Below are 27,573 nucleotides of genomic sequence, written 5' to 3'. Positions count from 1 at the left end.
CGAAAAAAGGAGGGAACCCTAAAAGTATTGGAATCTTAATGAAAATCACACCATCAGATTCAGTGTATAATAAAATCCTATTGTAGGGTGTCAAGCTTCTATCTGAAAAAATATGGAGTTTTGTATTTTTCCCAGAAAAAAGATCACGGATGCATGTTTATTTGTTCGTTTTTTCCCAGGGGTGATCGTATCGATCCAGTGGTCCTAGAACATCGTGATAGGGCTCATTCGAACGTAAATTAGAAGCTCTAGTGCCCTTTTTAAAAGCCCAAAAAGGCCAAAAGCCATTGGAGGGCAGCCTGAACCCCTCCCCAGTCCGTTTTTCCCCAAAGTCGTTTTAAGTTTTAACGTTGCTCCTTACTTTCAGTAGAAAAAAAAAATGTGTTTTTCTTATTTAGTTGCAATTAAGGAACGACACGGCTCAATGGTTACCGAAACTCCAAAAAAAGGAATTTTGATATCAATAGATACATCAGAATAATCAGCTTATAATGCTGATTCAAAACATATAAAATTCATTAAATATAGTATTATTTAGTCGAATCGAGCCAATAGTCCTAGAATATCGGGTAGGGTTAATTCTAATAGAAATTAAAAGTTCTAGTGCTCTTTTTGAGTGACCAATAAGATTGGAGGGTGACTAGCCCCCTCCCACGCCCTCTTTTTCCACAAAGTCGTCCGATCAAAATTTTGATATAGTCCATAGCTGAAAAGTCCAGGAACTAGGTACACCCTGGGGAATGGTCTGTAAGTCATGAAATTTGCCCATTGCTTAGTGTAATATTTGTTATTTAGAAGTATATAAATGTTTTTCGGGGGGAGGTAAATTTTCTGCTGGAGGATTTTCCCAGGGAATAATCTTCGATGGGGAAGAAAGTTTTTGGGGGTGGACTTTCCAGGGTAAATTTTTCTCTGGGCTAATTTGCCAGAATTCCTATGCGAAATTACTTTTATTTGTCTTACTTTCTCTTTGCCAAATCAATTTTATGTGTGGAGATATTAGAGGAATTGTCCGGAGGAAATTTGCACGGGGCTGGAACTGTCTAGAAGATCTTTCCGTCGGAGGGGGGGGATTTCCATGGGAGAAATTCTCCAGGGGAAATGTTTTACAGGAGCACCTATCTACTAGAGGGGAGGGGGGAGGATTCGTGTGTAATTTTTTCCATGGAGGGAGATTTCCGGCATCATTTGAAAAATAATCAGATCTTAGTCTTTTTCAAATGAAAATGTGGTAAGAAAAAGTTTTAAGTCAGAATTGTCAGCAAGAAATTTTTCGGGTGGAATTTTCACCTTTCACCATTATGGATTTTCCGTTCGAAGATGGAATTTTCCGGGTTTGAGGAGCCAGATTTCCTGGAATTACTTAAAAACGACCAGAAATTAAATTTAAAAAAACAAATTCTTTCAACTGAAAGTAAGAAGAATATCAAAACTTAAAAGGAACAGATATTATTAAGTACATGGAGGGAGTTGCTCACTCCCCTATACCTCGCTCATTACACAAAAGTTAGAATTTTTGTCCCACTTCTAAGAACGGCTCTTGAAACGTAAGGACCATTTAATTAGACAAATATGAACTTGTTTTTAATACTAAAAAACTTTAGCGTGAAGAGCAAGGTATGTGAGGGGGCAAACCACCTCACATATGTAGCAATTCTTGTTTGTTTTAATTTTTATTTTTTTCCTTACTTTCAGTTGAAAAAACTTGTTTTCTTTAATTTAATTTGTAAACAAAATGGAGGTTTCTCTTCAAGTTCAGTACAAGTCCCGGGAATCACCTTGCCGAATCTTACAGTGCGATAGAAATCTTATTGACTTAAGAACCTTAAGTCAATTTTTCAAACAGTTCATGGTAACGAAGTATAAGTAAGGAGCGATGTGGCTCAATATCAATCGAAACTGTAAAAAAACAATAGATTCATCAAAAGAATTGGATTTTTATGCTCATCTCAAATATATAAGATTCACTAGGTTTAGAGCTACACATCAAAAGATAAGAGTCTGAGAAAATTTTGTCTTATTTTCCAAAAAATGGAGAAAACAACCCCTATAAGTAAAAGCATCCTAATGAAAATTGCACCATCAGATTAAGTGTATCAGAAAACTCTACTGTAGAATTGTCAAGCATCTATCTACAAAAATGTGGAATTTTGTAATTTTTTGCCAACAGAAAGATTCTTTTAAATGTTTTCAATTTTACAACTTTTAGAAATCAAAAATTAATTAAGATTTTAATGAATAAATATCAGCATATGTATACTAAACTGACAATGCACATTCATTTGATTTTTTTCAGTAAAGTACAAATCATATTCTGGCTTTTAGAAAGTAGCCTATAGAGGTTTTGAACCCTACTCATAATTTCTACTCGTTTTGAGTTTGACTCAGTTATTTATTTAATTTCTGTTCGTTTTTGCGTTTCATTTATTTATTGATACTGATTTGTGGTAGTTGTATGCTTGGTAGATTATTTGATTCTATTTTTGTTCATATTTGGTTTAATGGAGTTCATTGCTTTTTTTGAAAAACTTGTTTTGTGAAAAAAGTGTTTTTAATTAATCAATAGCAAGATACACAATAGGAAAAATAACATGGTACTTGTTAATTAAACGAAGCACACTCAATAATTACGCCTTGGTAATATCTTAGTAAACCAGTTTCTTAGCAACAAGGACGAGTGGCGGGTGATAGAATGCATTGTACTTAGACAATTGGGCTATATATTTGCACATTAAGGTGGGAGGAGGGTAGGTTAAGTTATGCTAGGGGTGCTGTCGAAATACTTTACCCCTCCCCCCTAATGTGCAAATATATATTCCAAATTATATAATTGTATAAACTAAAGGTTATATTTCATTAGGATTAATCTAACTTCACTTTTTGGGTATGTTTTGTTTAATTAACAAGTACCAGTAACTTAATCATGATTGCAATGTAATCAAAATAATTTCTTAAACTGAGAACTAGAAGATAGCAAACGGAACAGGGGTGATTATTCACCACACTGGTGCTTTTACTCTTTTCAAAGGATATACTTTTTCCTTCCTAGTCATTTACTTTCCTAAAATTGAATTGCCATATAATTAATTGCCTTCTCTTGCCTGGGCTTCCTTAAATTAATTTTGGTAACATCCACGATAACAAGCAGCATGTTGTGCTGTGAGAACAAACGGTAACACTTTATTGCTGTTGCGTTCCAAATGATTAAAATTTAAACATTAAAAATTCAAAACATTAAAAATTAAAAATTCAAACATTAAAATTTAGGAGAATGCAGGCTTGCCTTTATTTTTTATTTTAGTTTTACTATAATAAAATCAGTCACTGATAGAGTGAATAATTAAATTATTCACTACAATCAAATTATAACTAGATCAGTCACCACTTATGTTTTAGCCGAACCCATAATCAGGCTGTTCCCGGTTATGAGCAATCTTTATCGATTCTAACTAGAATTCTAAAAAATGAAAAAGATATGACAAATAACATAACAATAATTATCGATATAAATGCAAAAAAGAAGTTTACACTTGAAACTATTGCATAGGGAAATGATAATATGGGGGTAAAATTAGGTGTGGAAGTGGCAAAATTACATTTAAAAGTGGTTCAATAAGGCCTGTAGGGGGAAACTGCCCCTATACCCAGGAGAACTTTAATTTTCTGCTTGTAATAGAGGATATAATGCAAAGTTGAGACTAAGATGCAACTGATATAATGGACACCTGTTCAAGATCATGTGTTAGCCGTGTAAATGAAAGTACTTTGCCATGTTTTCAAATTGCAAGTGCTATAAGTACAGTTTCAAGTGCTATAACAATATATTCAGGATTTCAAGAGTCATTTGAATGATAAGGTCATGGCTGTAAGAGAAGCTACAACAAAAGGGAAAGCTGTAATACAAAATAATACCATTTTATAGGAAAAGCTGTTTAGCCTGTCAGTGTGACAGAGAGAAGCATGCTTTTGGTCCAGACAATGTTGGTGCTTTAGAGAAGCTGGGTATGAAAGAGAAGCTTAAAGAAGCCCGTGACCCTAAAATGGTGGATCGCTACGCTTGGATCCCTGCTGGTCTTTCTGTTGATAAAGTGAGTAATACTGTAGCTTGAAATGGGCTAAAGCCCATCTTTAGGCATGTTTCTTTGACTCAGACAAAAAATCAACTACCCTCTAAATGAGCATATTTGGTAGTTTCTAAACATTAAGATTATTTTACTTTTGGTAAATATAAAAGCAGGCTCCTGAGATCCTTTAACCCCCTCCTCCAAACAAGGTCTCAGGATAACTGAAACTGATAAAATTTAGTCTTTAAAGTGGCATCACTCATCCTTAAAGTGGCATTCGGGAACATTACATTTTTAATCTTACCCTTTAAAATATTTTATATATCTGGAAGCTGAGAAGAAGAAAGATATATTACACTTACTTAAGAATCAGCAATTGATATGTGCTGATATGTATTAAGGTATAATTTACGAGCCAAAAGCTAGAAAAGTATCATACAAACGTAATGTAAAACATTTTAAGCAGACAAAGATCAAACTATTTTTTCAATCGCGCCAACGGTGCACATCGCTCCTGTAAGGCTGCTGGGGGGGGGGAGAGGTTGATTTAAAATTTCAAATGCCACTTCCATTAAAAAAAAGGGTTGGATAACCAGAATCTATTACAAAAAGATCAGCTTTTGCTTCTTTCGGAATTTTCTTACTTTAGTCTAGGGTTGAAATTCTGATAGGAGAATTGTCTCACAACTAAATTCAGATAAAACCTAGACTTTTTGATCAGCGCACTCCATTCACGTAATACTTCGCACTGAAGTCTATTGGAGTCTCAGAAATACCCTACATCACCTTCTGAAGGGCCTCTCATAAAGAATTAATATTAACTTTATGTACCTCATCTAGAGAATATTTATTAAGGTAGGGCCTTAAAACTAGTTTAAACTTTATTGCAAACAATATTTTTGATCAAGTTAAACCCACTAAGTTTTTTGTGTTTATAGCTTCTCTTTTCCTACTCTCTAATTTTCCGCCTAGGTTTAATTTTTTAGAGCCTCTGATTCTGGTACTTTACGATTTTTTTTTAATTATCTTCTTAATCTACCTAGTTTTCTTATATTCAGCATTTACATTACTATCCTTTTGATATTTCTCAATCACCCTCTTTGCCTTCTTTAGGTGTGGGGGTTTACCCCAAAAATTCGTGCTTTAGCTTTTCTCTAGTAGTTGATTCTATATTAGTTTATCATTTTTTCACATTCGTATTTTTTTTTGTACTGCGTTCAATATGTTTTGTGTTCAAATAACCAAATCCATCGATGAGAATCAGTATATATATTTTTTTATTATTGCTATATTTTAGTAGATCTGAAATATTTTCTCCTTTTCTCATGTCATTGGTAAGAGCTATTACTGTTAGGCATACTTTACTTTTTTGGAAAGGGGAGGGAGAATGTGAATCAATACGAGAGTGGCCGGTAAATTTATTTGAAGAATTTCGGATATTATGGGGAATATTGCAAGAATTCACCGGAGCCTGAAATACTTGAAATAAAACTGAATTTATAATTGAAAATAATTAACTTCTAAAAATTTTATTTTAATTGTCCTTAATTCTACTCCTCAATACCCTGCTCTTTACGCTAAAGTTTTTAAGCACTTTTAAAAAAGCTCTTGATTCCAACTAAACGGCCCTTGTGTTTCAGGATTCGTTCTTAAAGAATTGGGACGAAGACCCAAACTTTAGCGTAAAGAGCGGGGTATTGAGAAGGGGGCGAAGCCCCTTTCATATACGGATATTCATTTTGAGTTTTAACGTGGCAAACTATATTTGGAAAAAACTAATTTTTTATTGTATTTCTGATCATTTCGCGAGTCATACCTGAAATCCCTCCTATGCAGAGCTTTTTTTTCATAATCCTCCCCAACATTCCAATAAAAATTTCTCCGGTGGAAAATTTCTCCATGGAAAACTTCTCCTGGTAAATGCCCACAAAGAATTTGTACCGCGGAACACTCCCACCTCCCCCGGATCTAAAGGGAAACTTCTAAGAGAATTCTATCCCCGCTGAAAATTTCCACTGGGCCATGCCCCCAGAGCATCTTCACATCAAGGAGGCACACTTGTGTCTCTATAAAGAGGCGACCCACCACAATGTTAATCGATATCAGGTCCTAGAGGTCGCAGAGAGACGGCGGTAATCGCATTTTGTAGCCCAAGCTCAAACTAAGAAACTTGCGAAATTTCTTCCTCCTCCGACTTTATCTTCATGGGGTAAACTGGGCCGGAAGTTTGGACCCTCCCACCACAGCCCCCCTTTAACATTGTCCGAATGGGCTGAAATTTAGAGGTTAAGCTTTCCTAGGGCCCGGGAGCTTATCCTCGAAATTTCAGCTCAATCCAATCACTCCTTCCCTGTTTTCAAAAAACCAAATATAGCCACTTAAAATTCATCATTTCTTTTTTTTTCTTAGCCACGCCTACAGGCCACAGTTGGCAACGGATCCGGTTGAATGAGGACTCATTCGAAGCAGAATTCGACCTGTTAGGGCCTTTGGTAAAATTCTACTTTAGCTACTTTTGGCTATCTTGGGAAGGGGTTAGGTTAGGAAAATGAGACGTTCAGGGATGGGTCTACAGGCTAAAGTATGTCCCGGGAAGGTATTTTGAAGTACCTACCTCCACTCCTTCTCTCTCTAGAGGGTCCTGAAATTTGCCTACATGACAGGTCTATACCTATTAAAATTTTGACAAAACAACATTTTACCTTAATTTTCAGTTATCAGTTTCTTTTTCTCTGGCTTTAGCTCTGAAAATGCAATTTCAGTTATTTGAGCAGAATTTTAAGACACATAAATAATTTATTTCCAAAATTTAGGAAATGTATTTGCATATCTTTAAAACCTTATAAATTGGGATTGAGCAAAGTTGTTAAGCTGAAAACAATTTTGTTGTACTTCATTTAAGCAGAAGATCTATTTTGCAAGGTTTCACTTCTATAACTCACATATTTTTAAAGGTCATCAAAGGTCAGGACCCACTAGAGGGAGAAGGAGTGGAGGTGGGTACTTCAAAATATATTCCCAGGACATACTTTAGCCTGTAGACCCATCCCTGAAAGTTTCATTTTCTTAACCTAACCCCTTTCCAAGATAGTCAAAAGTAGCTAAAGTAGAATTTTACCGGGCCTTTTGATATTTTCAGACCGAAAAAATTATCCCCCGAATTTATATTTACGAAAAACCTCGTTTTCCGATAATAGCCCATGTTAATTTTTCCCACCACAACCCCCCTTTAACGTTGTCTGATCGGGCTGAAATTTAGAAGATAAGCTTTCCTGGGACCTGGGAGCTTATCCTCGAAATTTCAGCTCAATTTGATCACTCCTTCCCTGTTTTCCAAAAACCACATATCAAGTTTTTTGGGAATTTGCTTGCGTCGAAAATAGCTTCAATCTGCTAAACAACAGTTACTACTGTGTTTGTATAGTCCAGCGGCTGAAACTCAAGCCTGTCAGGCGGAAAACCCGGGTTCGATTCACCATCAGAGCAACTTTTTTATATACTTTGAAAAGAAACTCAGTTTCTTTTTTAAATTAATTGAAAAAAATTACGTTTTCTAAAGAGCTAAAGAGGCTGAGTTACAATGTCGACCCTTAAAACGTACAGGGATTAGGAGGCACAGTTGGGGGGCTGTTAAAGAGGCGGAGTCACAAGTTCGAACCTTAAAACTTACAAGGATTAGGAGGCACCCTGTACGACGTGATTTGAGTATTCAGGAATTAAAAGCCTTAACACAAGAATGTTCAAGAGCGGGGGGTTAGGGGGGCGGCAGCCCCCCAACTTTAACTCCTGACACGATCAGCTAACAGTTAGTCAAGCAATAATAAGTAATAAACTGTAAAAAAACGTGCAGAAATTATTTGAAAAAAACTACGTTTTCTAAAGAGTTAAAGAGGCTGAGTTACAAGGTCGAACCTTAAAACGTACAGGGATTAGGAGGCACAGTTGGGGGCTACCACCCCCAAACCCCCTGCTTTCGCAGCCTTTAAATACAAAAAAATTCTTTAAACTGAAAGTAAGGAGCGACATTAAAACTTAAAACGAACAGAAATTATTCCGTATATGAAAGAGGCTGTGCCCTCCTTAACGCCTCGCTCTTTACGCTAAAGTTTTTATTGTTTAAAAAAAGAGTTGTGAGAAAATCAAACTTTAGCGTAAAGAGCGAGGCGTTGAGGAGGGCACAGCCTCTTTCATATACGGAATAATTTCTGTTCGTTTTAAGTTTTAATGTCGCTCCTTACTTTCAGTTTAAAGAATTTTTTTTGTATTTAAAGGCTGCAAAAGCGGGGGGTTTGGGGGGTGGTAGCCCCCCAACTGTGCCTCCTAATCCCTGTATGTTTTAAGGTTCGACCTTGTAACTCAGCCTCTTTAACTCTTTAGAAAACGTAGTTTTTTTCAAATAATTTAAAATTAAGTCACCAAAGAGAAAGTAAGATAACTAAAACAAGTTTCATACATAAGATAAGATAAGATAAGTTTTATTCTTCATTAAATACACATACAATATTACATGTTATTAATCTCTCAAAGGCTCATTGGCCTGTACAAAGAGGGACGACATATGAATTACATACTCAGAGATAAAAAACAAAAGAAAATTTAAAATGATCACTTACTCACATATGAAAGAGAAGAAAAGAAAATATAGATAAACTGGAAATTATAGAAAAAATTAGAATAAATAAACTAAATTTATTAATTATATTAAATAGACTCAAAAAGAAAAATAATAATAAAAAAAAAATTATATTATTATTATTATAAGCGAATTCCTATCGTCGAAACAGAATTATGTGTATTGTCAGGTAGAACCAACATCATAATAGCTGTTACGATATTATTCATGGCTCTTATCCAAGATATTAAAATATCATAACTTAAGCCATGTACAGCCCTTTTAAGCTTATATTAAAAACTATATAAATTTCAGTTCAATCAGCTCTGCTTATTTCTGAGGCTAGGTAGCAAAATTGACGTTTATGGGTTATTTCAGTCATAAGGCTTATAATTATTGGACTGTAATAAAATGGGGCGAAAGCAATAAAATTTAACCCGTCTTCATGAATGCTACTCCTTAGTGAACTATACAAGTTTTAGCAATAAATATTGATAGTCATACCTGAGGTCTGGGAGTCATAGCGCAGAGAAGACCACCATAAAACAGAACTAAACATTAAATTCAGTTAAATTTCTCCCATGTGAAATCTCACCCCCATAAACTTCAATTCAAAAACATAAATGGATGTAATTTATCCATTGTTTATATACAGGGTTTGTCATTGGGAAAGGGACATTGTTTAATTTTGGGTTTACCCGAAAAAGTTAAAGTTGTTGTCAAGGTGAAACTCGAGGGAATCTTGAGGTGGATGCTGAACTAAATCAAAAGACACTGTGTGCATTCAGGTTATCAAAAGGGGGAATCTGCAATATCTTAGGAATTGCTTGGGAAAATAGCTTCCGTGGGGTATTTTTTGCGGCGGGAGGGGTAGTTTCCGTGGAGGTTTTTTTGCGAGGGGCACTTTCTGCTGGAGGGTATTTTCTGCAGAAGATATTTTCCAGGGGGTTTAAACGCCGGCCACCTTCTACACAGATGAAACAAGTCTGAAATAATAGGAAGATAAATGCGCTAGACACAAATGTGAGCTACGAAGTTTTTTCTTATCTTTTTATTGATCTAATATCTAGCTCTGGTAAAAGCCAAGTTTTTTGCCTTCAAAATGGTTTAAAACATTTCTGCCAAAAAACTAATGACTTCTATTATTGACAAAAAGCAAACATTGAAAACTGTTTCTTAAGATTCTGAGGTCATTATAATTGTTTACTCTACCAAAGTATGAAAAGATAAGAATAGTGAGAGTGAAGTTTATATTTTTATAGCTTAAAATCAGGCAAAATGAAGAATATTTATTTATATAATATACAAAATAAATACAAATTCTTATGAACAGAAAAAATATAGTTTACTAAAATCGTTAGAAAGCTATTAATGTATAGTAAATGCGTAAATCATTCAGAGAATACATTAATTGAAGTTCAGATATTTGATTTTTTTGACGTTTGATATTTGACGTTTTTGGTGTATATTTTAGACCCTGGACTAATTCTGAAAGTCTCGATCTCTTTTTAAGATGCCTGCCATTTTGTTCTTTTTCCCCCAAGCCAGCCGTCTAGGGGGATATGGAAAGGAGGTGGTTAAATCAGTATTTTTTTCCATATCATACAAAACAGTGTCATATATTACTATTACACAAATTTAGTTAACAAAACCGAAACTGATTACTTTAAAATGATGTTGGATTGACCATTGCTGTTTCTCTTTTTAGTACTAGCAATTGATTCTCCCATACATGTGTAACCAACATTTGACAATGTTCTTTATGAAGAAAATATTTGGAATTGTATTATCTTTACCAATTATAGAGTGTCGTTCAAACAATAACATTATATTTGGAGCCAACCAGAGTAAAGTGTAGTCAAAAATAGTTTAACGTCTGTTATACTTAACGGCCGTTAAGCTATGCTTAACGGCTGTTTTACTTATAGTTTTACGTCTAGTTGCCCGCCCTGGCAAAACTCACTGAAAGTTTTAACTTACCTCCCCGAGCCTTTCCCAAGACGTTACAGACAGGCGACACCATACTGATAGCTTGGTATTAAATATTGCGCTTTTTTGGCCTTGATGACTCAAGATTTGATTTATTATCTAAATTCTGTTTAGACAGTAAGTCCCATAAGTATTGATAGCGCAAAACATTTTTATCAATGAAAAATAAGGTTTTTTTTGTCCCCTCCCCAATATTAACATTTAAAGTCTCTTTACCAGATCCTACTCCTTTCTTTCCCTATGAGTGCTCGGAACTTTCAACTTCCTTCACCAAGACGCTCTTAATATATTGCAGATCTATTACTTCAATGATCTGTAAGTTTCAATTTCATCCCCAGAGCTGTTCTGAAGATTTTGTAGGAATGGTAGGTGGACAGCCTGCACAAATATATATTACAATTTGATCGAGGCACCGCCTTTCCTCAAAGACATAGTTCTTCCTTCACTCCCCCGAACACTTCTTTAAAGTTTCAAGTTGATACCCCGAATGTTTGTCAGACACACAATTTTGAGAAATTGGAAAAGCATAGCGTCTCTTGATCTGCCTTGCTTTTTAAGTATGTAGAGATTGTAAGTCGAATAGGAGTTTAAATTGCGAAAAAGAAAAAAATCCTGAGAATCAAGGATAAATTTTTTTTCCTTGTCTCTCTCCTTCCAACACGAAAATTTTAAGCACCCTTACTAGACCCCGGTGCTGCGCCGATGAGGGAAGACGGGTGGCGGCGGGGGCAAAAACAGCTCACCACGCCACGCCGTCAATAAGATGTCGGCGGTGCGCCACCGGTAAGCTGTCGACGGCGTGCCGCCGGCACGATCAATGTTGACCACAAACATTGATGTTTTCACCAGTCTTTCTCATATCACAGCTTAAATTTACAACAGATTCGAGCCTATTCATGAGTTCAAAACTTCATCAATCGCTGGCTGGAAACTTGTCTTCTTTGTTATTCATCAAGAGAAGTAGAAATCTGGTAGAAATGAAATGGCTGTGGCGTTTCAGAACCCTTGCATAATAGTTGAAGTATCTATTAGCTACGTATTCTAAACAGAAATAATTACTAAAATTAGTGGTGTTTTTTCATCGAGCATTGCTGCATAAAAAACTTCAATACCGTATCACAAAGTTCGTCAGTTATCTGGACAAAGACTTTGAATATAAGTTTGAACTTAGAAGCTTAATTTTTTCATAATGCACATTGCCTTCAGCTGTTTTGTCACCTTTAAAACAGTTGAAATGGGCGACTCTGATATTGATTGTTTTTTACTTTTTTTGCTCTTTTGGATTCCTAAAAAGCCTTCCTTGTATTAAAAACTGGTTTTTAATAACAATTTAAAAAAAATACATTTTAAAGTTTTTTTGGCTTCTTTATAGAATATGTCATGTAGGCTAAGGCTGAACTGCTGCTTTTTTATTGCTTTTGGCTGCTCTTTTGGATATTATTCATTTTTTCTTTTGGGGATTCATTCCAAATTATAAACTCATAAATACCTAATATCAGCTAAATTATAAACTGCATCTAAAAGGAGTAAATTTATCAAATTGAAAAATACATGATGAACACTTCACATGAGAACACTTCAATTACACTGAAACAAAAACACTTAATGGTTTATTCGATATGAAGAAAAATGAAGTTCCAGCTATTTTCTTGGGTAAAAAAAAGCTCATCCGCTTTAAATGTAATTAAATGAAATAATATGCAGACTGAAGTACCTCCAAGAAGACGTTAAGATTTTCTTCCTAGTTCGTCACTTTTAATCCGAGCAAAATGTTAGGAGACTTAGCATCAGTTATTGAGTTTAAGCTTTGATTTCCAAATGCTCACAAAAATTACCAAGTTTAAGAAAGTTGCAACAATAAGTGACCTGTGGTCAAATTACTCAAAGACCCCTCTTTGATCCCCACCCAGGCTCAAAGCTTCTGCTATAATCATAACAATAGATTTCTCCAAAGACTTTCTTTTTAAAATAGCTTTCAAGCGTAGTTAGGGGTATTTAGACTTTTTTGCTTTTCTTCAAAGCTTTGAAAAAAGTGTTCTAATGTTCCAAATGATATATTTGGTATGTTTGTGCTTATTTTTGGTCATCATTTGTGGGGTGATCAAATTTTTTAAACCACTGTAGATACGTAAGAACGTTGCAACATCTAGCACCCTGAGGTCATAAGACTGTCAAAGACTCCTCCTTGAACCTCCCAAATTGAAAGTTTTTATTATGACCTGGCCTTTTAATGTAACTTGGGCACTGGACCAAGGACGCCATTGTCACTCGGGCCCAACGTTAGGTGGGGATGTCGATATCGCTTTTGTCACACCAATTCGTTTTAGTGTGAATATGCCTGGTACTTCTGAATGAATATTTTCAAAGTTAGCCCGTTTCATCAATAAGAAAAAAAACGGGTTGGATGCATATGTCCCTTTCCCTTTGGATGATAAAACTATACAAGCGTTGCATCAAGTATAACTCACACAAATCTTGTAAATTTCTGTCAACTTTTCAGCTTTTGGGCATCCCTGCTTTCAATAAAAAAAAAAAAATCAAGGTACTATTACTTAAATATAATAACTCCCAATGCCCCCCCTTGGATACCATCTTGATATGATACCGTCTCTACTTTAAATAACAAAAAATACTTAACTGATTGGCACCCCTTTTTTCAAAAAAAAAAATCTAGGTATTATCATTTAAATATGATAGCTTCCTACTCCCCCCCCCTCTGGATACCACTTCCATAGGATACCGTCTCAGCTTCAAATTTAAAAGAATTAACTTTTTGACATCCCTGCTTTCAATAAAAAAATTTCAAGATATTATCATATAAATGTAATACCTGCCTACCCCCTTTCTCTGGATACCACCTTAATAGGATACCGTCTCAGCTTTACATTAAAATAATAATTTACTAAATAATTAACTAGGTCACTATGTGGCTCAAACAAACACGCAAAATAACGTTAAACAGCTTAGTGTTCTTTGAAAAAAAAATTGAAGGGTATGACTAAAGGGGTACAAAGACAGAAATAAAAATGTCGAAGTTATTCAGATATACCTAACTTATGGAAAACTGAGTCATAGATTCGCCGTGACATTCAATAAATTCCAAAGAATCTGATTAAAAGAGAGCACACACAAAAGCCAAATTAGGCCAGTAGCCTATGAGAAATCGCAAAATCGCAAAACAAGTCCAAATGGGGGCCCTGGGTTTATCAAAATATTTCAATGGTTTTCCAGGGAATTTGATATCATTTTCTTACGTCTCCACTTTAAATGAAAAAAATTATCTTTTTGGAATCCCTGCTTTCAATAAAAAAAGAGGTATTATCATTTAAAAATGATAGCCCCCTATCCCGCCCTATAGGCAATAATTTACAATTTTTTTATGAATCAGATTTTTGGGGTAACTTCCGTTTCAATCTTTAATTCCCCAACCTTGCACATAGCTTAGTCTATGGCTAAATTATGTCTCAATAGAAGGATTTTTTTTGGGGAGGGGTTAAAAATTTTTCAGAAAGAATATTATATTTTCTTTAATATATCAGGCCTTCAAATATTGAGTATTAAACATTAGAAAATCTTATCTAAAAACAGCTAAAGAAAAAATAAATCTTCAAACTTACAATTCAGCTGTAGAAACCTTCTGTCAAATATCAATTTCAAAATCCGACTGAAGGCTGAAGCTGTCTAGTAGTGAAAACGTTCAACAAAATTTGAACTTTACTGAAAAAAAATAAACGTTTTTACTTTTATAAATTTAATAAATCAAATAATATTTACATTTTGATTACTAAATATCAGTATATGTATATTAAACTGACAATGCACATTCATTTGTATATTTTCAGTAAAGTGCAAATTTTTCTCTGGCCTTGGGAAGACATAGGGGTTTTGCGCCCAACTTGTGTTAATTTCTGCTCGTTTTGAGTTTCACTCGGTTATTTATTGTAATTTCTGTTCGTTTTGGGTTTCATTTATTTATCAAGGCTGATTTGTGGTAGTTTCACGCTTGGTAGATTATTTTATTCTATTTCTGCTCATTTTTTGTTTCATGGAGTACTTTACTTTTCTTTGAAAAGCTTATTTTGTGGAAAAAGTTTTTTTAATTAATTTCTGTTCGTTTTATATTGACAGAGTCTTATCAGGGAAAAAGAAAATAATGCTTTAAATCTTCTCGTTTTTTTAAACTTTAGTTTGGCCTGCTATTTGTATGCTGGAGCAAAAATTTCAGCAATTTTTAACAACATACACCCTATTAAAAATCTGGACACAAATAGCACTTTTTAATTTAGTTTCATGCCTCCTCTAGTTTACCTGAAATGGAAAACTTGATACCATTCGGAAAAAAATCTGTTTACTTTCTTTGATGGCTTGGATACACTTACGCTGTTTGGATTTGGTTAAATTTTAAGAGCAGAAGTAGCCCCGAAAGTTTGAACATAATACCCTCAGTCGTTCTTGGGATACGGCTGAGATGCCTTATTGGGAATTAGCATTAACACGGTGCATTTTGATTTAATCTTAAGGCAACATTTAGTTTTTAAACATAATGTGCCAATGGGAGGTTGGGAGTGGGAGGGTGGGAGTGGGAGGGGGATTAATTGCCCTCCAATCACTTTCGACTATTAAAAAGATCATCAGCACTTTCTATTTTCAATTGAATGAGCTCTTTTTGAAGTTCCCACGACAACTCCTTCGATACGAAGCGCCCTGGTCTAAACAACAACAACAACAAAAAATAATTCATTATACCCACATCGATCTTTACTATAATGTCAAGCCTTCCAATCACTTTTGACCATTAAAAAGGGCAATATGCCTTCCAATTTCCAATCAAATGGGCCCTTTTTGAAACGACAACGCTTTCTATAAATACCTTATATACCCCCAGGGCATAAATTACAACCCTTACGCTAAGGTCTGTTAGGGTGGTTGTCATCCTCTTAGAGAGAATTTCCAGAACTTTCAACTACGTTGAACAAAATGGATATCTCAAAATATTGATTGGATGAGTTTGGGAAAAAGATGGGCGGGAGAGGAACGTTAGTCACTATCCAATCACTTTCAACTATTAAAAAAGGCACTAGCCCTTTCAATTTCTAATGGAATGAGCCCTTTTAAAGTTTCTACGACAACGCTTTCAAGAAAAAATTTATATGCCCAAGGGCATAACTTACAACCAATGCACTGAGCGCAATGAGGGGGTTATCATCATAAAAGACGTAATTTCCAGAACTTTCAACTACGTTGAACAAAATGGATATCTCAAAATTTTGATTGGATGTGTTTGGCAAAATGGTGGTTGAAAGAGGGGTGTTAGTCGCTATCCAATCACTTTCAACTAATAAAAATGCACTAGTCCCTTCAATTTCCAACTGAATAAGCCCTTTCGTAAGTTTTTACGACAACGCTTTCGATAAAAACTTTAAAAGCCCCCAGGGTATAACTTACAGCCCTTGCCCTGAGGGCTATGAGGGGAGGGGTTGTCATCCTTAAAGACCTAATTTCTAAAACTTTCAACTACGTTGAATAAAATGGCTATCTAAAAATTTCATTTGGATGTGTTTGGGGAAAAGGTGGGCGTGAGAGGTGGGTCAGTTGCCCTCAAATTGCTTTCGACTATTAAAAAGGGTACTAGCCCTTTGAATTTCAAATCAAATGAGCCCTTTTCAAGTTTCTAGACAAAGATTTCAATAAAAAACTTATATGCCCCCAGGGCATAACTTATAACCCTTTCCCTGAGGACTGTGGGGGGGGGAGTGTCCTGCTCTAAGGTATAATTTTCTGAACTTTGAACGTCGTGGGACAAATTGGCTATCTCAAAATTTTTATTGGATGTGTTTGGGGAAATGGTGGACGTGGAAGGGGTGTTACTTGCCTTCCAGTCACTTTTGACTATTAAAAAGGGCACTAGTCATTTCAATTTCCAATCGAATGAGCTCTTTTTGAGGTTTTTATGACAACGCGTTCTATAAAAACCTTATATTCCTCCCAGGACATAACTTACAACCCTCTCCTCGAGGGTTGTGGGGGAGTGTCCTCCTCAAAAATATATTTTCTATCTGGAAATCCACTACGCTGAACAAAATGGCTATTTCAAAATTGGATGCGTTTCGGGAAATGGTGGGCGTGGAAAGGGTGTTAGTTGCCTTCCAATCACTTTTGACAATTAAAATGGGCACAAGCCCCTCCAATTTTTAACTGAATGAGCCCTTTTCGAAGTTTCTACGACAACTTCTTCGATGCGAAGTGCCCTGCTCTAAAGGAAAAAAATAATAAATAATACATTGTGCTAACATCGTTCCTATATGTACTCATGGCATAACTTAAAACCCTTACCCTGAGGATTGTGGGGAGTGTCCTCCTCAAAAACAAATTTTCGATCTGGAAATCAACTACGCTGAACAAAATGGCTATTTTAAAATGTTGATCGGATGTGTTTGGGGGAATGATTGGCGTAAGGGAGGGGGGGGGTAGTTTCCCTCCAATTACTTTTGACTATTAAAAAGGGCAATAGCCACTCCAATTTTCAATCGAATGAGCTCTTTTCAAAATTCCGACGACAACTCCTTCGATACGAAGTGTCTTGGTATGGAGATAAAAAAATAATGCATTGTGCCCATATCGTTCTTTACTTAGGCAAAACTATTGCGCTGTCTATGAAATGTCAAGCCTTCCAATCACTTTCGACTATTAAAAAGGGTACTAGCCCTTTCAATTTACAATCAAATGAGCCCTTTTTTAGCTTCTACGACAACGCTTTCTATAAACGCCTTAAATGTCCCCAGGGTATAAATTACAACCCTTGCCGTGAGGGCTGTGAGGGGGTTTTAATCCTAAAAGACCTAATTTCAATAACTTTCAACTACGTTAAACAAAATGGCTATCTCAAAATCTTGATTGGTTGTGTTTGGGGAAATGGTGGGCGTGAATGGGGCGTTAGTTGCTCTCCAATCACATTCATGTATTAAAAAAGGCACTAGCCCTTTGAATTTCCAATCGAATGAGCCTTTTTTGAAGTTTCTATGACAACGCTTTCAATAAAAACCTTATATGTCCCATGGCAGAACTTACAACCCTTGCGCTGAGGGATGGGGGGTGTCATCCTTAAAGACCTAATTTGCAGAACTTTCAACTACATTGAAGAAAATTGTTCTCTCAAAATTTTGATTGGATGTGTTTGGGGAAATGGTGGGCGTGAGAGGGGGGTGACTTGCCCTCCAATCACTTCCGTTTATTAAAAAGGGCACTAGCCGTTTCAGTTTCCAATCGAATGATTCCTTTTTGAAGTTTCTACGACAACGCTTTATATAAAAAACCTTATGTGCCCCTAGGGCATAACTTACAAACCTTGACCTGAGGGCTGTGGGGGGATTGTCATCCTCAAAAACATAATTTCAAGACTTTTTAACTACTTCGAACAAAATGGCTATCTCAAAATGTTTATTGGATGTGTTTGGGGAAATGGTGGGTGTGAGAGGGGCGTTAGTTATCCTCCAATCACTTTCTAATATTAAAAAGGGGCACAGACCCTTCTAATTTCCAATTCAATGAGCCCTTTTTGAAGTCTACTACGACTTTTTGAAGTCTCATAGGCAGCGCTATCGCGCTGCCTAAGTAAAGAACGATGTTGGCACAATGTATCATTTATTTTTTTGGTGGGGTTAGATCAGGACACTTCGTATCAAAGTATTTTTCGTAGAAACTTCAGAAAGGCTCATTCGATTGGAAATTGGAGTGGCTAGTGCCCTTTTTAATAGTCGACAGCGATTGGAAGGTAACTAACACCCTTTCCAAGCCCACCATTACCCCAAACACATCCAATCCAAATTTTGAGATAGTAATTTTGTTCAGCTTAGTTGATTTTCATATAGAAATTATGCTTTTGAGGAGGACACTCCCTCACAGCACTCAGGGAAAGGGATGAAAGTTATGCTCTGGGGGCATATAAGGTTTTTACTGAAAGTATTGTCGTAGAAACTTCAAAAAAGGCTCATTCGATTATAAATTTAAAGGGCTAGTATTCTTTTGAATAGTCGATTGTGATTGGAAGCCAACTAACCCCCTTCTCACGCCAACCTTGTCCCCAAACACATCCAATCCAAATTTTGAGATACCCATTTTGTTCAACGAAGTTGAAAGTTATGAAAATTAGGTCTTTGAGGATGACAACCCCCTCAGAGCACTCAGGGCAAGGATTATAAGTTATACCCTGGGGGTATATATGGTTTTTATTGAAAGCTATGTCATAGAAACTTCAAAAGGGACCCATTCAGTTGGAGATTCAAAGGGCTAGTGCCCTTTTTAATGGTGGAAAGTGATTGCAGGGCAAAAAACCCCCCTCTCACGCCCACCTTTTCGCCAAACACATACAATCAAACTTTTAGAATGCCATTTAGTTCAACGTAGATGAAAGTTTTGGAAATTAGATCTTTAAAGATGACACCCCTCTCCCTCCACAGCCCTCAGGGTAGCTGTTGTAAGTTATGCCCTGGGGGCATATAAGGTTTTTATCGAAAAACGTTGTCGTAGAAACTTCAAAAAGGGCTCATTCCATTGGAAATTGAATTGGCTATTGGCCTTTTTAATAGTCGAAAGTAATTGGAGGATAACTAACCACCCTCCTTTCACGCTAATCATTTTACCAAACGCATACAATCAAAATTTTGATATGGATATTTTTTCGACGTAGTCGAAAGTTCGGGAAATTATATCTTTGAGGATGACAATCCCCCACAGCTCTCAGGGCAAGGGTTGTAAGCTATGCCCTGGGCGTAAAACTTCAAAAAGGGCTCATTCGATTGAAAATTAAAAGGGCTAGGGTCTTTTTTAATAGTTAAAAGTAATTGGAGGGCAGCTAACCCCTCTCTCGCGCCCATCATTTCCCCAAACACATTCAATTAAAATTTTGAGATAGCAATTTTGTTCAACGTAGATGAAAATTCTGGAAATTAGGTCTTTGAGGATGACCCTCCCCCCAGAGCCCTCAGAGCTAAGGTTGTAATCTATGCCCTGGGGGCATATAAGGTTTTTTATAGCTAGTGCTCTTTTCAATAGGCTATTTGAAACTGATTGGAGGGCAACTAACCTCCCTCTCACGTCCACCATTTACCAAAACACATCCAATCAAAATTTTAAGATAGCCATTTTGTCCAACGTAGTGGAAAAGTCCAGAAAAAATGGCTTTGAGGATGACACCCCCTCCCCCACAGCCCTCGTCGTAAGGGTTGTAAGTTATGCCCTGGGGGTGTATAAGGTATTATAGAAAGCGTTATCATAGAAACTTCAAAAAGAGCTCATTCGATTGGAAATTGAAAGCGCTAGTGCCCTATTTAATATTCGAAGGTGATTGGAGTTTAACTAACGTCCCTCTCAAGTCTACCATTTCCCCAAACACATCCTGTCAAAATTTTGATATTGACATTTTGCTCAACGTAGTTAAAAGTTCTGGAAATTAGGTCTTTGCCAGCATTGTCGTAGAAACTTAAAAAAGAACTCATTCAATTGGGAAACGAGAGGACTAGTGCCCTTATTAATAGTCAAAAGCTATCGGAGGGTGAATGCCTCCACCCACACTCATTATTACCCCAAACACTTCCGATGAAAATTTTGATATAGCAATTTTGTTGAAAGTAGTTGAAAGGTCCGGAAATTATGTTGTTGAGTATGACAACCCCTAACAGCCCTCAGGGCTAAGGTTGTAAAATATGTCCTGGGGGCATATAATTTGCTCTTTCGGCTATTTTAAAAAGGGCTCATTCGATTGAAAATTAAGAGGACTAGTGCCTTTTTTATTAATCTAAAGTAATCAGAGGGCAAATGTCTCTCTCCGTGCCTACCATTTCCCCAAACACATCCGATCAATATTTTAGATAGCCATTTTATTCAACGTGGTTGAAAGTTTCGGAAATTAGGTCTTTAAGGATGACAACCCCTCCGCTCCCCCCAGTCCCTCAGGGCAATGGTTGTAAGTTATGCCCTGGGGGCATATAATGTTTTTATTGAAAGCGTAGAAACTTCAAAAGGGCTCTTTTGAAGTTTCTCCAAAGAGCCCTCAAAATTTTAACATAGCCATTTTGTTAAGTTTATCAGAAAGGTCTGTGAATTATGTCTTCGAGGATAGCAGATCCCCCCTGCCCTCAGGGCAAGGGTTGTAAGTTGTGCCCTGTGGACATATAGGGTTTTTATAGAAAGTATGGTCATATACGCTTCAAAGGGGCTTCATTGGATTGGTAATCAGAGACTCTAGTGCTCTTTTTAAGAGTTAAAGTGATCAGATGGCAGCTACCCTCTCCCCCCTACGCACACGTCTTATTGTCCCGGAATGCGTCTAATAGAAATTTTGAGATAGCCATTCTATTCAAAATAGTCTAAGTATCATATAACAAGGCTTTTGGGGTTGAAAAAAACCCCAGAGTTTAGGGGCAAGGGTTGTAAGTTATGCCCAAGGGTTATTAAAGGTTTTCAGAGAAGGAATGGTTGTTTAACTTCAGAAGAGGCTCAGTCTTTCTTCCTGAAAAAGACTATGTCAATATAAAACGAACAGAAATTAATCAAAAAAACCTTTGGCACAAAATAAGTTTTTCAAAAGAATTAAAGAGCTCCATTAAACCAAAAATAAAAAAAAATATAATCAAATAATCTACCAAGCATATAAATACCACAAATCAGTATCAATAAATAAATGAAACCCAAAACAAACAGAAATTAAAATAAGTCAAACTCAAAACGAGCAGAAATTAATCTGTGTAGGATTCTAAACCCTATGCCTTATAAAAGCCAGAATATAATTTTTACTTTACTGAACAAAACTTGTTCTAAATGTGTTCACTTATAACTTTAAGAAAACAAAAAGTAATTAAGATTTTAAGGAATAAATAACAACAATTGTATATTAAACTGACAATGCACATTTTTTTCAGTAAATTCATTTGATTTTTTTTAGTAAAGTACAAATTATATTCTGGCTTTTAGAAAGCATACAAAACTAAAAGATTACAAATTCACCCCCCCCCCCCAAAAAAAAAAGTCGAAATTCATTTTTTTGAATCTTCTTTAAAGAAAAAATCTTTCACCCTACATTTTCTCCTGCAATATCCTCCTATATTTTCGCGAATTGGCCCAGTTCACATACATTGTATTTTCAAACGGGACAAGAGAGTCAAAATACAAAGAAATGTGGGAAATTAATCAGAAAAATAAGAGTAAAATAAAAAAATAACAAGAGTAATAATAAGAAAATTAAATAAAAAACAAGTTTTTTTAAACTGAAAGTAAGGAGCGACATTAAAACTTAAAACGAGCAGAAATTATTCCGTATATGAAAGGGACCGTCCCCTCCTCAACGCCTGGCTCTTTACGCTAAAGTTTTTTATTGTTTTAAAAAATAAAGTTGTGAGACAGAGTTAAACTTTCCCCCTTTTTTCGAAAATCAGCCAAATATTCTCAGGTGTCTTACTTTTGATGGGTAGGATTAAACTTGATGAAACTTATATATTTGAAATCAGCATTAAAATTTGATTCTTTTGATGTATTTATTTGTGTCAAAATACCGTTTTCTAGAGTTTCGGTTACCATTGAGCCGGATCGCTCCAGGTACCTATTTAGAGCTTGGTCGACTCTGGCTGAGTTTGCAGAGATATTCCACTGACCCCGTCCCACAACCAAATAACCTGCGACACCAGGAACCGAACCCCTTTCCCTTCGAACAAAGGATTCCAACTCGATGGCTATGGCTAATTCGGTTCTATGCATCTTTTCTATGCAAGTTTTCTTTTTTTAGAGACAGGGGCATTAACGCTCGAAAATCAGAAAAGGGAGATATTTTTTCAAAACCTGGGGTGCGGGGGGGGGGGTAAATTCGGTGTTTTTTCTTGTTTTCTATAATGAAAGCACGGTACTTGTGCATTATATGGGTCTTTCTAAAAGTAAAGTTTGGCAAATACTAATGAAAAAACATCTAGGGGCTAAGTGCTCCTATCCACCAATCAGCCGGGAAATCAACGTCGGGAAAATTAAATTGTCTGGATTTAAAATTTCTTGAGCCTCAAGCGTGCCAACACATTTTCAAAAAGGGTAATCATACATATCCTACATACATATCCGGACATACATATCCTACTTCCTTACCTGGACAAAAAATGTCTTTTGACGGAGCAATTAAAAAAAAAACATAAAAGAAAAAAAGGTAACTCTGCTGGTGCTTTTATTCTATAGCTAATAAACAAAAGGTTCCTGTCTCATAGCAGGTAGATATGTTTGGATTTGTTCTAGAGGAGTAAACAAGCACAATAAACACAAAAATCAGCAGACATTTGCAAAGGTCGCAAAACCTGAGAGGAGGGGAAGAAGAATAAAACAAAGGGACATTTGGTGAAACAGGCTGCCCAAAACTAACTCTTATTTGAGGGTGCACTTTAATGAATTACTTCAGATAAGAACTATATAAAATTTATTAGTTTTGTATTTACCGCAAAATATTAGAATTTTCGATGTTTTAATTTACATAGATAGTTGGGGCGTTCCATTGTTAATGCCAAGCTGTTTTTGCTAAATTTTGATCCGAAGAAAATAAAATAAACAAACAAACAATTTATGTTATGCTACAGGTTTTCCAGCAAAAACTGCAACAAATTCCGGGCCTGACCCAGAATTTGTTGCAGTTTGTCTGAAAGAAAAGATGATGGCTTGTGTCTCAATAATATCTCATTAATTATTGCGAAATCTGGAAGACCGATCACCGTGAACAGTTAATTTTACCTGCTGTTGAAGAGGTTTTAAAAACTGTCGAACCTTTATTCGACATACTCAAAAGAATTCCTTTGAGTAACAACACTGTACAAAGACGTATTGATGAAATGAGCTCTGATATCAACAGTCTTTATGTAATTATCTGCAAACAAATCATTTTTCTATTTAACTGGACGAGTCAACCTTACCCGGTAATTAACTAATAAAAAAGTTATTTTTAACTGAAAGTAAGGGGCGACATTAAAACTTAAAACGAACAGAAATTATTCCGTATATGAAAGGGGCTGTCCCCTCCTCAACGCCTTGCTCTTTACGCTAAAGTTTCTTATGGTTTTAAAAAATAAAGTTGTGAGACAGAGTCAAACTTTAGCGTAAAGAGCGAGGCGTTGAGGAGGGGACAGCTTCCCCACAATATAATCCTCTCTCCCATGGAAATTTTTTTCGCGCTTTGTCAGCGCGAAACGAAATAATGTATCTTAGGAAAGTGCCGAAGAAAAAAACAACAAAAAACAAAAGCGGAAAGTCAATGTTAAAAGAACCAAAAAACCAAAGGAAAAACCAAAAACTTAAAAGATGAAACAAATTTTTAATAAAAGCCAAAAATTAAAAGAATTGAAACCAAATACCTAACAACCATAAAAGTGAGCTATTCGCCAATATCCGCGATTTGCACAAAATCCAAAAAAATATGAACTGCCATCGACGGATACTAGCGAATAACTCAAACCAAAAAATCCAAAAAATATGAACTGCCATCGACGGAACAACTATCCGTCGATGGCAGTTCTTTCTGTTTCTCTTATCTCATTTTTTGTTCTTCAGTTACTGAGAAATTCATATTGCCCCAAAATACGTTTAAAGCTTCCCACAATAGGTTACAAATATCCAATTTCTAATTCATAGAATATAGTTATGAGTATTCTTAATATAATACTGCATTTTGTTGTTGCGTTTTGATCCATTTGAAAAAAAAATATACAAACAACCCCTTGCTAATAAAAGTAAACAATCCCCCCAAAAAATAATAGCTCCTCTCCGTGTAATGCGTTGTAATGTAGCATGTTTGAATTATTCCTTCCAAGCTTATCGAGCTACATCAACCAGTTCAATGCAAAATAAATAAATAAAATCAACATTAAAAACACATCATCGAAAGACTTTTCTCGATATTTATTTTGTAAAGCTAAAAAGTATCAGGATTTTCCTTGTCTTATTTTACCGGCAAAGTCATGGAGTCTTTACTAACGTTTTTGGTTGCATAGTTTAGTTTCGTGATCACAAGCGTGATTTTCCCCATTTCCATTGTTTTTCCACTCAAATTAAACTTCATTTCAACAAAATGTTATTATGTTTTTGCTAAACTTGAAAAGTACTTTGCTTTTTTTGACACGTTCATATAGATATATATTGATTTTTTTGTTTTGTTTGTTGTGTGTACGCATCGTATCTTAAGATTTTCTGAACAAATCTACCCCTCTTCCGTCCCCAACGAATTTAATTTTTGTGTTCGTATTTGTCCTAAAAGTCAAATTTACCCCATATGATAAAATAATAAAATAAGAGTTATGTATGCAAATTTGGAGGCTAAGGGTACCCACATCATTAATATCAATACGCTTGCAGCTAACCTATAATGGTCTATGTTTGTTTTTTTTTAAATACGTGTCTTTTGTCTTATTCAAAACCCCAAACCATTCTTTAATGAAAAATATTTAATCTACAAGTTCCTTTATTACATTATTATCCCAGAACAACTATCTTGGAACTTATTTTCTTAATCTGAATAGCATCACGATTTTTTATTAATACTTAATTAAGTTTTTCTAGTTATTCGATGTTTCGTATTTCGTCCTTGTAATCAGCAAACAATTTATAATTATTCCATCTTCCGTGTCACCCACACATGCCACATTTTATCTGGCAAAATTTTGTTAGAGGAAGTATCATATTGAATTTTATTTCTAAACCTGAAAGGCATCCTGATCTCTAGTTTTGTTTGTGACGCTTATGCTGATCTATTAATGTTACTTGTCTTAATAACTAGAAGAAAATAAGTATCTTTTTCATATCCTTGTCCCATTTTCATATTAACTAATTGCGGTTACTTATTCTACTTAAACTGGTTTTTATTACATAACATTTTTTAATCAGGATGTGAACCAAAAGTTCTTAATACAAGGTTTTAAAGATAGATTAAATAAACAAAAACAAATTATTTCAGCTCAAAGTAAGAATCAAAATTAAAACTTAAAACGAACAAAAATTATTAAGTATATGAGGGTTGCCCCAACCTCAACACCTCACTCTTCACGCTAAAGTTTTTCGGCACTTTTAAAAAAGTTACTTATTGTTCCAATAAATCATCCTTGTCTTTCTGGAGTCGTTTTTAAAGAACTGGGACAGACATAAACTTTAGCGTAAAGAGCAAGGCTTTGAGGGGGAGACACCCCCTCATATACGTTATAATTTCTGTTCGTTTTAAGTTTTAATGTTGCTCCTTACTTTGAGCTGAAAAAACTTGTTTTTTTAGTTAAGTTCTGATCGTTCTTTAAATAACGCCAGGAAATATGGCGGAAAATCCCCTCCCCATGAAAATATCCTCTGGATAATTAATTCCTGGTGAAAATTTATCCCGGACAATTACCCTTAACATGTCCACGCATAAAATTGAGTCGTGAAAGAGAAAGTAATACATATAAAGAAATTTCGCATACGAATTCTGGCGAATTCCATCAGTATAAGATTTCCCTGAAAAGTTCACCCCCTGGAAACTTCCATCTCCATGGTAAATTATCCCCGTGCAAAATCCCCTTAGAGGAAAATTCGGCCTCTCCTCCCCACCTGAAAAATGCAATCATACTCCCCAATACTAAATACCATGCGTAAACAATAGGCAAATTTTATAACTTAAAGACATTTCTCCCGAGGCTGTGGAGGGTCATGTTATCTACATGGACTTATTTATTGGGCCTTTCAACTACGCTGAACAAAATAGCTATCCCAAAATTTGGATGGGATGATTCGGGAAAAAAGTGGCGTGGTACGGCACCTAGTTGTCCTCCAATTTTGCTGGTCACTTAAAACAGGCACTAGAACTTTTAATTTTCGTTAAAATGAGCCCTCTCTCGATGTTCTAGGCCAACTGGGTCGATAAGATCACTCCTGTGAAAAAAAAAACAAATAAACACGCATCCGCGACCTTTCTTCTGGCAAAAAATTCCACATTTTTGAAGATAGGACCTTGAAACCTCTACAGTATGAGTTTCTAATACGCTTAATCTGATGGTGTGATTTTCATTCAAATTCTTTGACTTTAAGGGGGTATTTCCCCCCTTTTTCCAAAATCAGCCAAATTTTCTCAAGCTCATAACCTTTGATGATTAAGACAAAACTTAATTAAACTTATATATTTAGAATCAGCATAAAAATCCGATTCCTTTGATATAATTATTGGTATCAAAATTCAGTTTTTTTATAGTTTCGATTACTATTAAGCCGGGTCGTTCCTTTCTTACAGTTCGTTACCACAAACTGTTTCAAGAACACAGAAAAAGAGGTTGTTCTTTTCACTAACCTAAAAATTGGCACAAAAGAGCCAATAAGGCTTAATTTAACTTTTTTTTTGTTTGTTTACTGAGTCAAATACATTGCACAACTGCCGATCAGATTGCATCTTGAAAGGTGTGGTTGCATGGCTTCCCCTACAGACACTTTTTAAGAAATAAAATGATTGGCCGCATACATCACAGAAAGGTGCTATGTGAGGCCATATTTGTTTATACATCTCAAAATTTTTGAAGTTCAAAAACCATACGGTAATTTTTTGGGATAATATTTTTTTACATGAGCAGGGCTATTTTAAAAATGACCGAATTTCTCGACCTGACCGAATCAAACCAGCAAAAACGTGAATGATTTCAGACTATGAACATTGTCAAGTAATAAACTGCTAAGATAAAAACTCCAATTTGCAATTTCGGGTTCTGAATATAACTTTACTCCTCAATAATTCACTCCAATAACTTCAGTTGGCGAAAGTACGGTACTGCTTTACAAAGCGGTAATCGCGCGAAAAGTGAAGTTTCGTTAACGCTAATTAAATAAAACAAAAAAGGATGAAAATGTAATAGTCCAGAAACAAATTTGGGCAATATATTTGCACAT

At 35.6% G+C, this 27,573-nt stretch overlaps 1 protein-coding gene across 1 annotated transcript in view; it reads left to right on the top strand.

The window, feature by feature from the left end:
• The window catches only part of Lmpt (four and a half LIM domains protein limpet), a 277,526-nt gene that overhangs the window by 25,427 nt on the left and 224,526 nt on the right, over positions 1–27,573 (top strand). Inside the window, exon 2 of the mRNA XM_089088396.1 lies at positions 3,923–4,088. Within this exon, the coding sequence (XP_088944522.1) occupies positions 3,923–4,088 (166 nt within the window). The remainder of the gene's footprint in view (positions 1–3,922; positions 4,089–27,573) is intronic.

This window comes from Artemia sp. Qi Xiang Cuo, chromosome 1 (assembly GCF_049724085.1).
Source record: "Artemia sp. Qi Xiang Cuo chromosome 1, ASM4972408v1, whole genome shotgun sequence".
In the NCBI taxonomy this organism is placed as follows: domain Eukaryota; kingdom Metazoa; phylum Arthropoda; class Branchiopoda; order Anostraca; family Artemiidae; genus Artemia; species Artemia sp. Qi Xiang Cuo.
Note: the sequence above shows the minus strand (reverse complement) of the source record. Positions and strands in the feature narration are given on the sequence as shown.